Source organism: Eptatretus burgeri, chromosome 11 (assembly GCF_056783735.1).
Source record: "Eptatretus burgeri isolate ZD-2024b chromosome 11, Ebu_testis_v1, whole genome shotgun sequence".
Classification (NCBI taxonomy): Eukaryota; Metazoa; Chordata; class Myxini; order Myxiniformes; family Myxinidae; genus Eptatretus; species Eptatretus burgeri.
Genome location: NC_140971.1, coordinates 8089688 through 8105374, shown reverse-complemented (window position 1 = coordinate 8105374; position 15687 = coordinate 8089688). Strand labels below are relative to the sequence as shown.

Sequence of the window (15687 nt, the reverse complement as noted above, 5' to 3'; positions counted from 1 at the left end):
CAGGAAGGAGAAATCAGGAGATTGAAGGACACAACGAGATTGGAGAGGAAAGAACGAGAGGAACAATGGAATAGAAAACAAAAAGAACATGAATCTGAGGTTGACCAATTGAAAGAAAAGCTGAGGCTGGAGTACGAGGAGATAGACAAAGAACAGCGAATGAAACACAAAATGGAGATGAACCAAATGAAGAAAACCATGAAACTGGATAAGGAAAGACAGGAGAGGAAACTAGGAAGAGTAATGAGACAGCAGCAAATGAAACACAAAATGGAGATGAACCAAATCAAGAAAACCATGAAACTGGAGAAGGAAGGACAGGAGAGGGAACGAGGAAGAGGAATGAGACAGCAGCAAATGAAACACAAAAAGGAGATTAACCAAATTAAGCAAACAACGAAACTGGAGAAGGAAGGAGAGGAGAGGAAACAAGGAAGAGTAATGAGACAACAGCAAATGAAACACAAAATGGAGATGAACCAAATGAAGAAAACCATGAAACTGGATAAGGAAGGACAGGAGAGGGAACGAGGAAGAGTAATGAGACAGCAGCGAATGAAACACAAAATGGAGATGAACCAAATCAAGAAAACCATGAAACTGGAGAAGGAAGGACAGGAGAGGGAACGAGGAAGAGTAATGAGACAATGAGAATGAGGAAGAGTACACAGAAAATTGAACAAAAACACAAACAGCAACACAGGGACAAAATATTACAGAACTAGAATGGCACTCTTCAACGTCATGACATCCACCAATATGCCTCTGCCCGTATCATTACATCATGATATATAGTTGTACCAAGTTTTATTCAAATACCTTCAGCTGTTGTCAAGCATTACATTTTTACCTGACATTACTGAGTAAAAGTAAAATTTAATAGTTGGTGTCCATATTCTCATCATAAAGGTTTGTTGTAAATTTGATAACAAAAGCTCAAATGGTGGAAACTTTATGGCTTGGAGACAGACAAACTGAAGTTCAAAGGTAACTAAATAAAGAAACACTGAAGAAATTAAAAATATACCATCAGAGATGGGGAATCCCCCGCCATTGAAAAATAATTGAAATCAGATAAGCGTTTTTCGATATGGCCGCCCCAGTCGGCCATCTTGGATCCGGCCACGCCCAAAATCAATAGGGTTCTTCCTTTTCAGGTGGTACATGTGTGACCCAAATTTCAAATCGATATGGTGAACAGTTTATGAGTTATCGCACTCACAGCTATAAATGTTGACGCCCGGACGGACAGCCGGACGACCTGGGTGACAATATCCCCCTTCCGCCACGCGGCGGGGGATAAAAAACCGGCCGTCTCGCCCTGTGCAGTGGCGGGCGGTCCGATAAGGCCCATTTGTAATTACTGTGGCTTTGCTCTTTGACATTTTTACCCAGTTATCAATTAGTGTTCTCAATAATTCTCACAATAAAGGTTTGTTTTGACGACAAAAGCACAAATAGTTAAGGAGAAAAAAAAAAAAAAAAGGTGTGCTCTGGACAGGCACGCAGACACAGACGCAATTGCAAAACCCTGCCTGTCTCTCTGTCCCTCTCCCTGCGTGGGCAGATGGGCTAATGAAGAATGTGTTACCTAAATTCCAGCCACTCAATCCCCACACCCTCAATGGAGCTTAACAACAACAAAAAAAGACCTTAAAATTAATGTATTGGACTGCACAGTCAATATTTGACTTTGCATCAAGTTTGACTGCACATTTACTGTTAAAATTACAAAATAATTGGTGATGCACCACCGATGATTCTGCTCCCTTGATTACTGGTGGTGGTGGGGGTAAAGGGGAGGACAACAACATTTTAAAAAGAAAGCATGAACACACCTTAACTCTTCCTTCCCGATTTAAACCCATTGGACACCCAAATATTGTTCACCTCTGACAACCAGATATCGCTCGATGGCTTGAACTAGAGCCAGTGGGTCGATCTTGACAGGCCCGCCACGCCACTGTCGCACCGTAGAGCAGTCAGGATGGCGCTGCAATTGGCACTTCAGCTGATGAGTGTTGAAGAACTTCAAAGCTTGGGAACCTCTGGAACGACAGCAAGGAAAAGGATATTCAAACCTCCGTGAGGAGCCGTGCCTGCACAGAAGGAATACAGCGTGCTCCAGGTGAAAAACCATGACGTTACACATTTGTTAATTATGAACTATTAATCACAACCAAAAATGGTACTCCAGCACAGAGGAATGTCCAAAGGTTTATTTTGTGGAAAGGAAATGTTCAATATGACCAACATTCTGATTAAGCATAAAGCACGTACGCGTACGCACATGTTCTGCATATCACTTTCCAACGAGTCTCGGCTAATATGTCGGGCGCAATCCCGAATCACCAGTTTCAGGTTGTGGACAGTCCTGAAGACATCTTCGACGTCCTCTGCAAGGAACTTCCAAAAGACGTCAAACAGATTAATGTCCAGGCACGACGGTGGCAAGGGTAAGCCTTCTTCAAAGCGTGCACAGAGACATTTTGAGATCCTGCCACAGAGTTGAGAGTGGAGATCATCAAAGAAGTCATCCTTGGTGCTAGGGTGTGTCCCATCCTTTTGAAACCATACGGAAAATGTTGACATCACAATTCCACAAAGAAGAATGTCTGTGGTGTTTCCAAATAGCTTTTGCCATTGAAAAAATAAATAAATAAAAATAAAAAGAGAGGGGGGCCTGATCACTCTCTTGTTTGGAGACGGCACATGAAACGGAACACAAAATGGAACTTTAGACCTTCCTCTGTACTCTGGTACCATTTTTAGATCTGTCTCATCAATAGTTTGTTTATAAAACTGGGCCAAAGTTTGAGATAGTCAGATAGCTGATTTGGAGGAAGGAGGGAGGGAGTAAGAGGGGAGCATTGGAGGATCCCTTTATGGAACAAGTACACAAAGGAGTACAACACAGTGATGGACAGTCACACAGAAGTGGCAATGGAGGGAGAACATTGAATAAGATGAGGGTTTCTTCAGAGCAAAGTAAATCAAAGGGAGTTAACGGCATTTGGAGATAGCACACCTGCTTCCAGCTCCATTTCCACCAGGCAAGTCATGAACCTTGACCTGAAACTGCTCCAATTGAGAGAGACAGCCATTGAGTCGGTGAACAAGAGGAAGTAAGGGAGGATCAGAAGGCAGACGCACAAAGCCCTTCAGAGGAGCATCGGGTGCCTGAGGATGGGATAAGTGGAAGGAAATGTTATCAAAGAAAAACACGGATGGACGAGAACGGCACTCGGTAGAGCGCATCCCTCTGCCAGACTGAATAGTTTACGTTTTGTTTCCCCACGAACAGGCTGGATATGCATCTGGAACATTAGTCCTTGTCAAACCAAAATTTATCGGCTTGTTCTTGTCACATACCCAACTCATTCACCAAGTTGTCGTGACAACCCACCCACAACTTTTTGAGATATCACGCTATGTATCATCTTTGCCCCCCCCCCCATTTCTCAATGGTGAAGAATTACTTTGAAAAAAATTCAAGTTTATAAAAACGAATCCGTTTCGTCCAAATCCAGATGGAGGGATTGGGGTGGAGCATGCACATGAGGAAGTCGGAGAACGTGGCGTGGGGGGGGGGCTAGAATGTAATTTATACAAGGGGGGGCATGCAAAGGGAGGGGGTGGGATGGAGTAATTGTAAATCTTGCAAATGAAAATTTATACAACAATGGCATAATTACCAATGCGCAATTGATTTTATTTTTACTATTGGGGCTACTCTTCTTGTCACGACACAAAGATCCTCAACGTTCATGGATCATACATAGCTAATGATCATGCACGAATCAAGGTCTTCCAAAAGGATTTTGAAAGCTATTCCACTGTTTGATGATGTCGAACAAATAAAGTTCTACGTCATTGCCTGCATTCATGTTGTTCATGGTGAGGATCGTAAACCCAAAGACATTTCAATTTACTCTGGACAGACCACCATGGGCAACCAAGTGCAGAAACACAGCCAATCAGACTCGTGGATCAACATGGCTGCCAAAATTATTGGGGAAGCTTCACATCCCATCAATAAAATAAATAAACAAACAACTGTACTGTGGGAGAAACATCGACTCGATGTTAAAATAAGCTCATCATGCCTCCCTCAAATAAACATACCCACTAAAGAGTTGATGACGATCATTGTTGATCCATGACCTCAACTGTAATTCCATTCATATTACTGTGCACTTTATGAACAAGGTTGCAAAAGCAAAGACAAAGACAAAGCAAACTTACCGGACAACCCAGAAAGATGTGGCAGAAGGCCATGAGCCTGAGCCGCTGTGGCTGACCCACTGCAAGCCACTCCTTGTCATTATGCACTTCACAATCACTTCTCCGATCCCTGGGCTGAAGCACTGGGATGGAAGTGGGAGGTTGCGGTGGCATTTGGAGCGAGCAGAACAAGTGCTGGGAAGATAATGAGGGCAGCCGAGTGCCAGTGAGGAAGAAGAGCAGCTCTGTGAGCAGGCCTGAATGTTGCAGCTCAAACGCTGATGCGTCAGATTCGACAAGCAGGGAGCAAACCTCCTGAAGGGTGGTCACTGCAGAGTCACCCTAGAGTGAAGGGAAATGTACCACAAAGATAGTCGAACAAGATTGGGGGAATGAGAACAGCGATGCGTTTCATTGCAGGAGGCACGAATCGAATGAAGCGGCCAAGAAGGATATAGACTCGAGGAGATTCGTACGAAAGAATTGACAAACAAACACAAAAAGGTGATTTGACAAACAAAGAGAAGGAACCTGGGCAAGCCGGGTTGCAGCACGCGTGAGTCGAGGAAGAAGGCCGTGAGGTTGAGTGTCGATTCCTCTCTCTGCAGGAGGTGAAGGGAAGCGTGACAGAAAGCTTGTGGCCTGTTCCTTCACCCACAGCCTCACCCTCTCCCTTCAGCCGATGGTACAAATTAGCATGATCAGCATCAAAGTACATGCAGCTCAATTTCACAAGTGTTCTTACAATTGTGTGCACACTTCAAATTGTGTTTTGTTGCCACAACATGGTCTCTGATATTCGTCCTTAAACGTACACGTTACACAACCCTGCAACAGTGCCGCGAACAAGCAACGTTTGAAAAAGCCGTGCACTTTGTTGCATTCGTACTATTCTTTCAGTTTTCAACCAAAGCAACCACATCGGAAAAACGCCACTTTTAAAAGACCGATTGAGCGACACACAATTAGAGTGGAAAGAAGTGAATGGATTCAACAATATGCCGATCATTTTATGCTAACCGCCGTGGGAAGCATGGAGAACCTGAAGGTGAGTGTTAACCTTTCATCAGAACTGCTCTTTTGATCCGATGAAGGGTCAACTGTTAAAATGTCACCTCCTTTCTACCCACGGTGGTTAGCATATTTTACCTGGTCTGTTCTATATTTTACCTGGTCTGCCAATACAGATAGACGCTAGCCTTCACGAGCAAAGCCAGTTCTTCATTCTACATGTAGAGTGGCAAGCAGCACAAGTTGCAAGTTTTGATGCAAAATGCTCCGAAAATTAATGACCCCATAAAATAACGAGAACGGCACTTGAGAACAATCTGCCTCCGCCCACATTACATCATCATACATACTTGAACCAAGTTTTGTTTTAAATCCCTTCACCTCTTCTCAAGTATCACATTTTTACTTGACATGACCTCTGTCCTTTTACCTCTTGATGCCAAAATCCAATCGGATAATCTCTGCATCATAACATATACTTCTACCAAGTTTGTTCAAAATCCCATCACTGGTTCACAAGTTAGGGCGAAAAAATGATTTTTTACCCAACGGGACCTCTGACCTTTGACCGCTTCACCCCATAATCAAATCAGTTTATCTTTAAATCATTATACATACACTTGTACAAAATTTGTTCAGCCATTCTTTCACAGGTTGCTGGTAAAGTATTATGAGATTAATGTGTGTAAATAATAATCTTAATAACCTACCGACTGCCACTCCCAGTGTCCCTTGCACCCGTTATCCTTAACGCAGTGCTGCCACGGCCACTCTCCGTGGGTGCAGGAGGGGGACCTGGAGGAGTGGTGGGTGATGGTGAGGGGGAAGGGGACGGTGGGTGAGGTGAGGGAGGGTGAGCCCAACGAGAAGGGTGCAAAGAACCCAAGAATGAAGAATGAGGAGGTGGGGTTGGTTTCCCTGGAAAGGAGGAGTGAAAGAAGCAAGTAAATAAAATTAATAACCCATCACCCAATGCATGCACTGGACCTGCAACTGCATTGCATTGTTTGCATCAAAAATATATTCCATGAACTGGTAGATCAGGTAACTCATCTCACAAACTGGTAAAAATGTAATATCAATATACATGGCAAGGAGTGGAGACCCCTTTTATAGTAGTTTTGGTTGCAAATGCCACATTTGGATAGGTATTCTGTGAATGATAAAAATGTGGTCCAGATGGGTATTTTTTGAATAACGTCGAGGCTTGTGGAAGAGCGAGTACACTGAATGGATCAAAACGTAACAGACAAAAAGAGGATGCAAAACACACACGCACGTGTGGGGTGGACGATGGATGCAGAAGGAAACTCCATGGAGGGAAAATTAGAAAGAGGGATTTGGATGGGGTTAACGATGGTAGAAAAGATCATGGTTTTTGGATTGGGGACGACCTGAGATGGTGGTGAACAGCTGTTTTGAAGACCGTACTCCAACCTGGTTAATGGAGGAACTATAGGGTTACTTTCAGCATCCCCGTGGCTATTTTGTGGTGAACTAAGTTTGAGGGTGGATTTATGTACCTCAGTCTACAACCTTTAAATTTAGCTTCTAAACATTTGAGAAATGAGGAGGAACAGCCATGAGGGAGAGTTTTCCATGAGTGAATTACATGTCTGAGTACCTTGGTGTTTTGTCTACAGTTGACCAAAGGGGTGCATTGTGGGGTTTTTTTTAAATGGGTCGAAATTCCTTATATTTTTTGTTTTGTATACCTTGTCGAGGCTTGTATGAGAGCCAACACACAACGTACAGCGAGGGGTGCATGAGACAAGAGGGGTGGGAGTGGGAAGGACAAAACAGTGGGGAACAGAGACATTATGAGATCTGTGGAAGGGAGAGGGATGGGGGCATACAAGATGGACATTACAGGGAATTTGAAGGAGGTGGGTTTGGGGTGGATTAACGGGGCTAGAAAAGATCGAGGATTTGGATGGGGGAGGATAAGAGGTGGTGGTCAACAGCTGTTTTTAAGGCCGGGGGGGGGGGAGAATGGGATTGAACAGAGTGAGGGAGTTTATTCCAAAGACGGGGGAAAAAAAAGAGGAACGAAAGAGTGAAGGTGAGCAGTGATTCATGATGTTGAAAGTTTTACCAGAAGGAGGTTGTTGGCAGACCTTGAGCGCGCTGTGGAAATATGGTGGGGACAAATCGCAGACAGAGCAGGGGGGGGGGGGGGGCGAGACTGGAGAGGAGACGGTAGAGACGGCAGTTTTCATACTTATAGCAAGCTACAGCACTCAGAAATACTGATATTTGTTCTTCTTTTCATTTTTTCAGGACATAACACAGCAAAATGGTAAACATGCAGCAAACATTGAATTTCGAGGACATTGAACTTGCTGAAATTGGTGTATCACTCCGGTGATTATTATAATGCGACTTAAAGCATTTAGTATTTCTACTGCCCTTTGAACAACAAGGTGTAACATTTTTCATTCGGCAGTTTCTTCATAATCACCATCATCTGAATAAACTGAAGAATTTGAATCAGCATCAAGGTCTCTGTCATCTGGTTGATTCCGATCTACAGCTGAAAGGTCTTCTGGCATAGCAAGTTTGGATGATATGACAGGAACAACTGTGCCACACATACAGTCGTGGCCAAAAATATTGGCACCCTTGAACTTTTTTTTCAAATAATGCACCATTTCTTCCAGTAAATTGTTGAAATTAAAAAAATCTTTGGGTATCCACAAATGTCTATCGTTGGTTTGCAGTGGAACAAACTTTAAAAAAAAAGAAAAGAAAAAAATTACTAAATCTTAGCATATTCCACACAGAAATCCTAAAATGGCCTGGACAATATTATTGGCACGTTTTAGAAGTTGCGATAAATGATGAGATTTCAAGCAGGTGATTCTCCTTTACTTTGGAATTGAACTCACCTGGAGCGAGTTGCAGGTGCTTGTAATATGAAAAAAAAAAAAAACTCATTCAACCAGTTTGAATTGAGAAAAGAAGCCATTCTGCCGTTTTGTGTCACTGTGTGTACTACAATGACCATGGAGAAAAGAAAGAAAACCAGAAAATTGTCTGATGAGGTTAGAGACAAGATTGTAGCCAAGCATGGACAGTCTCAAGGCTACAAATCCATCTCCAGAGATCCTGATGTTCGTGTGTCCACCATACACAATGTTAATTGGGAGGTTTAAGACCCATGGCGCTGTTGCCAACCTCCCTGGACATGGCCGTAAGAGAAAACTTGATCGAAGATTGCAACGAAGGAATGTTCGAATGATGGAGAAAGCATCTCAATCAACTGCCAAATAGATTCAAGCTGACCTTCGGATACAAGGTACGACAGTTTCAAGTCGCACCATCCATCGCCAACTCAATGAAAGGGGGTTCTGTGGTAGGAGACCCAGGTAAAGTAAAGCACATCATCTCTGTTTACAGATTTTTTTGGTAAAGCACATCATCTGTTTACAGATTTTTTTGGTAAAGCACATCATCTCTGTTTACAGAAAACAAAATGAAGCCATCAAAGAAAAGAACACCTTCCCTACAGTAAAACATGGAGGAGGTTCAGTGATGTTTTGGGGTTGCTGTGCTGCCACTGGCACTGGGTTGCCTTGAGTGTGCATGGCATCATGAAATCAAGAGATTACCAAGGAGGCCTTTTGGAGCGCAATGTTCAACCCAGTGTCAGAAAGCTGGGTCTCCATCGAAGGTCATGGGTCTTGCAGCAGGACAATGACCTCAAACACACTTCAAAAAACACCCAGGAATGGTTCAACACAAAACATTGAACTGTTCTGAAGTGGCCAGCAATGAGTCCAGATATAAATCCCATTGAACACCTGTGGGGAGATCTGAAAATAGCAGTTGAGAGAAGCTACCCTTCAAATCTGGGAGAACTGGAGCAGTTTGCACACAAAGAGTGGGACAAACTGCCAGTAGAGAGGTGCAGGAAGCTCATTCATGGATATAGGAAGTGCTTGACTGCAGTTATTTTGTCCAAAGGCTGTGCTACCAAATATTAAGTCGAGGGTGTCAATAATTTTGTCAATGCAATTTCTTTTTATTTTCTGATTTAAAAGGACACATTAAGTTCTGAATCAAAAACAAAGGTTCTGTTATATTAACGATGAAATATAGAATTGTGGAGACAAAATACTTTCATCAACTTCAACTTATTTTTAGAGAAAATTGTGAGTTATTTGAAAAAAGTGCAAGGGTGACATTATTTTTTGCCACGACTGTATCTGTAGCCCAGCCATGCCCCAATGGCAAAGGAGGAGGTTCGGGTTTGGAATAATTCATAAAGACCCACACTTGATAGTTGGCTCTTGAGATATGAAGATAAAGAGAGTCAGGGTCGAGTCGAAGTCTAGAGGTAACCTCCTTTTTCATCATGTTCCACTTGTTTGCAAGTGTTTGTCCAAGAGAATGTGTTTACTTCTCATCAATGATAAAACACAGAGTGAGGTGTTCCAAATCCTGGACAAGAGTCTTGTTGACTGGAAGTTCAACCCTGAGTCTAGATGAAAGGGATCGTGTTTCAGAACAGTTCTGCACAGCAGAGAACACTGATGTTTTACCTTGGTGGTAAAAATCTACAGATGCAGTCAGTGCCTGTGAAGATATGCAGTTAAATGATTGCAGAGGTTCTTGCAATCGTACATCTTCCCATTCTTGTACAATTGCAGTGGGACTGCAACCTTGTGGGAAACATGTGCTGCCATAACTATCACATCAGTATCTTCAGCCGACAGGAATAGCCGTACAGGGGGTCACTGATTGAGATAGTGTACATGGAAGAAAATTTTTGTGTCTGCCTCAGCCTGACGACATTCTCGCTCGATTATTTCTTTACTCATCCTCAAATTAAAGCACTGCTCTCTCAAAGTGTAGATGAACTCCTTCGCTTCATGTCGGATAAGGCATTTGAATTCATGAAACACGAATTGTTGAAGCCTGACTGTTTTGTGTAGATTTTTGAAAACTATAGCGAGACCTTGTGAAGAGGGAAGCTGATTGTCCACCTTGATGAAGATGTTTTTGCTGCCTCCAATGAAATTGTTAAGATCATAAGTGTCATTTATAAAATGAAACTGGAGATCGAATATGCCATCTTGTGACCAAAACTGGAAATTTTCTGTGGATAGTTGCCCCACATGCACGGCTGACCATCAAACTTTTTCATCTTCCTTCAATGGAGTTGCCAGACGCCAGAGATATCCCATATCAACGATAACTGTCCTCGATTTTGCAAAGACGGGTGATTTTTAACTTCCGCAAAAGTCATCTTGTCTTGAGGTCGTGATCTGACGACTTTTCCACATTGTACCTTTTAGGTTGAAAATAGCCAATGGCATCTCAGTCAGGCGATACTACATTACGTTTCCAAATTTTTGGAATGTTGCACAACTCGGATTAAGCTTGCCATTGCTTTGTGTCCATCTCCATGCCCTTGCTGTCCAAAGTCTTAGAATCAAGAAAGCTTAGTCGACTGTTCTTTTTGATAGAGTCCCTTCATTTATTTTCATTTGACAGGATTCGTTCCTTGTAAAAAAAAAAAAGTCAGGAACTAGCTTTTCGCCATTATCTTTGGCAGACTTGAAATCATCACAAAGGTTCGGAGATGCAGTTTTGCCAGACTGAAGACATAATTGTGCTGTTGGCGGTATCAAATGGGTCGGAGTTCCACTCGTTAAAACACGAGCTGATGTCCTGGACAGCTTTTTCGTCAATTTTTTTCATTTTCATGATGCCCTTGCTCATGTTCACGACAATTCGCAATTGCATCAAGTGTGTTTCAAGCTGTAGATACATGATTGACAGTCTGGTTGTGAGTAATAATCATCGTGGCATTTTGTGTGAATTTTATCGAGTCAGCCACCCTTCATCTTGCTTCCCTTGTTCATCTTACTCTCTTTGGCTTGGTCCAAAGGGAGTCCAGAAAATGGCTTTCATGTGAGAGAAAATGCGAAGTGGCCTGCCTCCATATCTTCATATCTCAAGAACCAACTATCAAGTGTGGGTGTTCATGAATTATTTGCAAACCCAAATCTCCTCCTCCGCCATTGGGGGCATGCTGGGCTACAGATATGTCTGGCACAGTTGATCCTGCCGTATCATCTAAACCTGCTACGCCAGAAGACGTTTCAGCTGCAGATAGGAATCAACCAGATGACAGAGACCTTGATGCCGATTCAGATTCTTCAATGTATTCAGATGGCAGTGATGACAAAAAAACTGCCGAGTGAAAAATGTTACACCTTGTTCAAAGGGCAGTTGAAATACTAAATGCTAGAAGTCATATTATAATAATCACCATAGTGATGCACCAGTTTAAGGTCCTTGATACTCAATTCAATGTTTGCTGCATATTTACCATTTTGCTGTGTTATTTCCTGTAAGAAACAAATAAAAGCACCAATAATAGTATTTTTGAGTGTTGTAGCTTGCTACAAGTATGAAAACTGGATTTAGAACCATTAAAACCCCCTTAATACACCCCTTGGCCGACTCTGCAGACAAAACACCAAGATACTCACACGTAATACTCATGGTGGCCATTTTGGAAAGCCTGGTGTTGGCTTAGTGGTTAGGGTGGTGGCTTGGGATCCTAGGGTCCTGAGTTCAAGCCCTGTTGGCCACTGAATTAATAGACCAGGAGGTTGACACAGCCTGTCATCCTTCCGAGGTCAGCAAAATGAGTACCAGTGTACTGGTAAGGGGGACACTGCATTAGTGGCATAGCCGCGTCCCAACCAATGATGCAACCAGCAGCCACAGGCTGCACTCGATAGAGAGAGAGAGAGGCCATCTTGGAAAACGCCCTCGAGCGGCCGTTCCCAATCATTTCTCAAATGTGTCAAAGCTAAATTTAAAGGTCGAATTCCAAGGTACCCAAATCCACCCTCAAAAACTTAGTTCTCCACAAAATAGTCAGGGGCTGCTGAAAATATCCCCACTATCCATTAGATAGTTGGCCTGCAAAGCCAGCCGCCGACTCCGTCGGTATCCACCATTGTGCAAAGCCTTTCTTTGGCAAATCTGATCTTTTATCAATTTACAGGGCTTCCATCCATAGTTCAATGGAGTGCTACTCAGCCCTTTGGCATGTTCCTGAATTTTTAATGACAATCATCAGCATGAAACTGTTTACGCAGCATGATGTTGCCATCTTGGTCTTGGTTGGCTATTTGACAGGAAGACCACCAGATTGAGACAGCCGTTGGAAATGGGTTGCAGGATTGGGCAATATCAGTGTCTCCACCCAGACGGTCATCTCTACCTATGACTTATGCATTCTTGGGCCAAAAGCCCAACGTGCCCATGACTATAACGGTCACAGCATGTTGAAGTATTTTATCAAAGTTAAACCAGATTCAGTGTAAAGCAATTCTCATCATCATCAATGCAAATAATCATTGAAGTTTAAGAGGGATAATGCATGGTTACCATCATCATCGTGGGTGCGAACACGTCGTGCGGCTCGTTTGGGAAGCCTCTTCCTTTTCAAGACTTCAACACGGCTGGGAAAAGCACAGCAGCCTCAAGTTAGTGTCTTTTCACTTGGCACAGTGCTATCAAACAATTTCCCTCGTACGACTGAATCAGGCCAATCACTAAATCTGCGATTGCTCTCATTTATGTACAGTATTGGAAATAATGATGGCAAGAGGAAAAAAAATAATAATAATAAAAGATGTAACACGCAAATACAGTACGTGATCTCATGCGGAAGGAGGAATGAAATCCTCCATCGTAGAGTCACGTGTTGATATAGTACATGGATTGGTTGTCATACAAGCAATTAGAAAGTTCCACACCCACAGGACTACTATAAATCACCAAAAACATTGTAGTGCGGTTGATGCGTGGTGAATACGACCGCACCTGGGAAGGAAATACCACATGACAAGCATATAGTAATCAAAAGGTGAGCTCATGAAAGCAACTCCATGTGGCCTAATGGGATCCAAGTTCATGGTTCAGCAGCACCATTGTTGCAAGACTTAGGAGGACAAGTGAAACCGGTGCTGTGGACCATAGAAGCTGTTCAGGAAGAGAGCCTAAACTCTTCAAAAGTAAGGATGAGTACCTCAAGGTATATTTACGACATGAGAGTCCATGATCTGGTCGATATCTTGTGAATAACCTAGTTGAAAAGTATGGGTGTCAACGTTGATCTGAGAATAAGAAGCACATGACCGCAAAGTGACTCGATGAATGTGGTGCTGCCCGAAAACCTTTGCCTCTCCTCAGCAACGGTTTTTGGGCAGCATGCAGGTACCTGATCATTCCCAACGAGAAATGAAAAAAAGAAAAATGTCACCAGTTTGTGCTTTCATTAAGACAGGTTGACCTGTTAAAAAAAAAAAAAATGTAACATTTAAAGACGACATTATTCCAGATGTTTTGTGACCACATACCGAGGCCACACTTCCATCTGTTAACGGAGAGGATGTTTCATCAAAGCTGTCTGGACAAAATGGCCTTGTATCGTCTTTATGTTAAAACATCAGAATCCATGAAACTGCATTACAGATTTCAGGACTGTAAACTAATAGATCAGACTTATCGTTAAAGGTAATTGCTAAGCTTACAGCGTAAGAGTTGAATGATTGCTTCAATGACTACCCCATACATGTGCAAAAATAATTAATACAGGATACAAAAACTACAAAAAAAACATACTTTTAAATACTTGAACTGACATTCCTGCACATTGCTAAACCACCACTGTGCACAGTACCCACAGGAGGACAAAAAAAAAAATAATAATAATATATATTTTTTTTAACTTTCAGTGAAACCACCCTTGTGAAGCTTCCGTATAAAACATGCAATGATTGGCCGAGATTCGTTTGATTTGAAAGTTTTTGTTTGTTGTTTTTTTTCCAAAACAGTCACCGATTGGCTCTTGCCACTATCTCATGTCAAAAAAAAAAAAAAAAAATATATATATATATATATATATATATATATATATATATATATATATATATATATATATATATATATATATATATATATATATATAAAAACACGTTCATACCAGCTGCACATTGTTATGAGGTACAAGTCAATCATGACTAACCGTCATTTATTAATAAAAGGAGAAGCGTGTGTGTGTATGTGTGTCATTATTACATCATTATCTTTTGGTGGAAAATCCACTATACTGGTTCTTATATATTTATACATTTCTTGTGTACTTATTTGGTTATGTATTTATGAAAACTACATTTCAAACGATGAAAATGAAGCAATTGAACAAAATGAAAGATAAAGCAGGGCAGCCCCCAGCTGAACTCGCCTCCCTGGGGACAAACCCTCCTCAGAGGACTTGTGTTCCTTGACAAGGTAATGCTGTGGATAACTCAGCTATCCTGGCTGGAGGTGGTGATGGTCATTCTGGGTTCGCCACGAGGGAACACTTATCCGAATGCAAAGTGGGTAAATGTAGGATTTGCAATTGCAAAACTTGTCCTATATTTGCCATAAACAAAACAATCAATTGTACAGTAAGGTCTACATTTTACAAGTTCAAAGAAACCAAAGAATTAATTACGAATGGACACCACTATTCGCAGTGGATATGTTCCTGAAAAATGCCACGGCATTGTTTTTTTTTTTTTTAACATGGTCTCGGCTCGCGGAAGAGCAATTGCACAGAACAAATCAGGACACAACATAACAAAGTGAACAGCATGAGAAAGGGGAAACACCAATTGCAGTGCGGAGGGAGAAAGCAGACCGAGAAGGACAAATAAGGTATGCAGGTAATCATGAGGGGTAAGGGAAACGCAAAGGGTAGACAAAATGGATACATACTTAAATTGTGTTTGACCAGTTTGTGATTTTGTCAAGTTCTGACGAGAGGAAAGAGGTTGCTGCCTATCTGTCAGAAGGATGAGAGATGTCACGGCAGAGAGTAGGGTCCTCAACAAAGAGATAGAGGATTTTTCAGAGAGAGTCAGTAAGATCATTGATGAAGATCAAGAATAATATGGGGTCGAGAACTCTGCCTTAGTGTGCTCCAGCCTTGACAGGGAGAAGAGGAGAAAGGGTTCCGTTGAAGACCACATGTTGACAATGAGAAGGGAGGAAGTTAGTAATCCAAGAGTGGAGTTGGCCTTGCATTCCATAGGTAGCCAGTTTGGAGAGCAAGGCAGGATGGCAGACTGCAGCAAAAGCTCAAAATGTGTCCAGACAGCCCTGATCTCACATCTGATATTGAGGGCCTCCACCATTGGTGGGAGAGTAGAAACAGCATGTCCAAAGTAGAGTGACCAGGTCTGAATCTGAATTAATGTTCTGAGATGAGGCCGTTGGAGAAAAGAAATGATTTTATGTCAAGTGCGATGATGGATTCCATGATCTTGCTGATTGGAAGTAAGCAAATTGGGCTGCAGTTAAGGGCATCTGTTTTTGCACCTTTTTAATGTAATGCTGTGATGATGGCAGATTTCCAATTTCCCACGTCGATATAAT

The 15687-nt window shown here is 42.2% G+C and overlaps 1 protein-coding gene across 13 annotated transcripts in view; it reads right to left on the bottom strand.

Moving 5' to 3' along the window:
• TRIP12 (thyroid hormone receptor interactor 12) overlaps nt 1-15687 on the bottom strand; it is a 94354-nt gene that overhangs the window by 52483 nt on the left and 26184 nt on the right. For all 13 annotated transcript variants that reach the window (XM_085845082.1, XM_085845079.1, XM_085845080.1 and 10 more), the window contains 6 exons: nt 12649-12722; nt 5946-6153; nt 4756-4897; nt 4246-4566; nt 3029-3180; nt 1891-2048 (listed from right to left, as the gene is read on the bottom strand). In XM_085845082.1, coding sequence (XP_085701208.1) covers nt 1891-2048; nt 3029-3180; nt 4246-4566; nt 4756-4897; nt 5946-6153; nt 12649-12722 — 1055 coding nt within the window. The remainder of the gene's footprint in view (nt 1-1890; nt 2049-3028; nt 3181-4245; nt 4567-4755; nt 4898-5945; nt 6154-12648; nt 12723-15687) is intronic.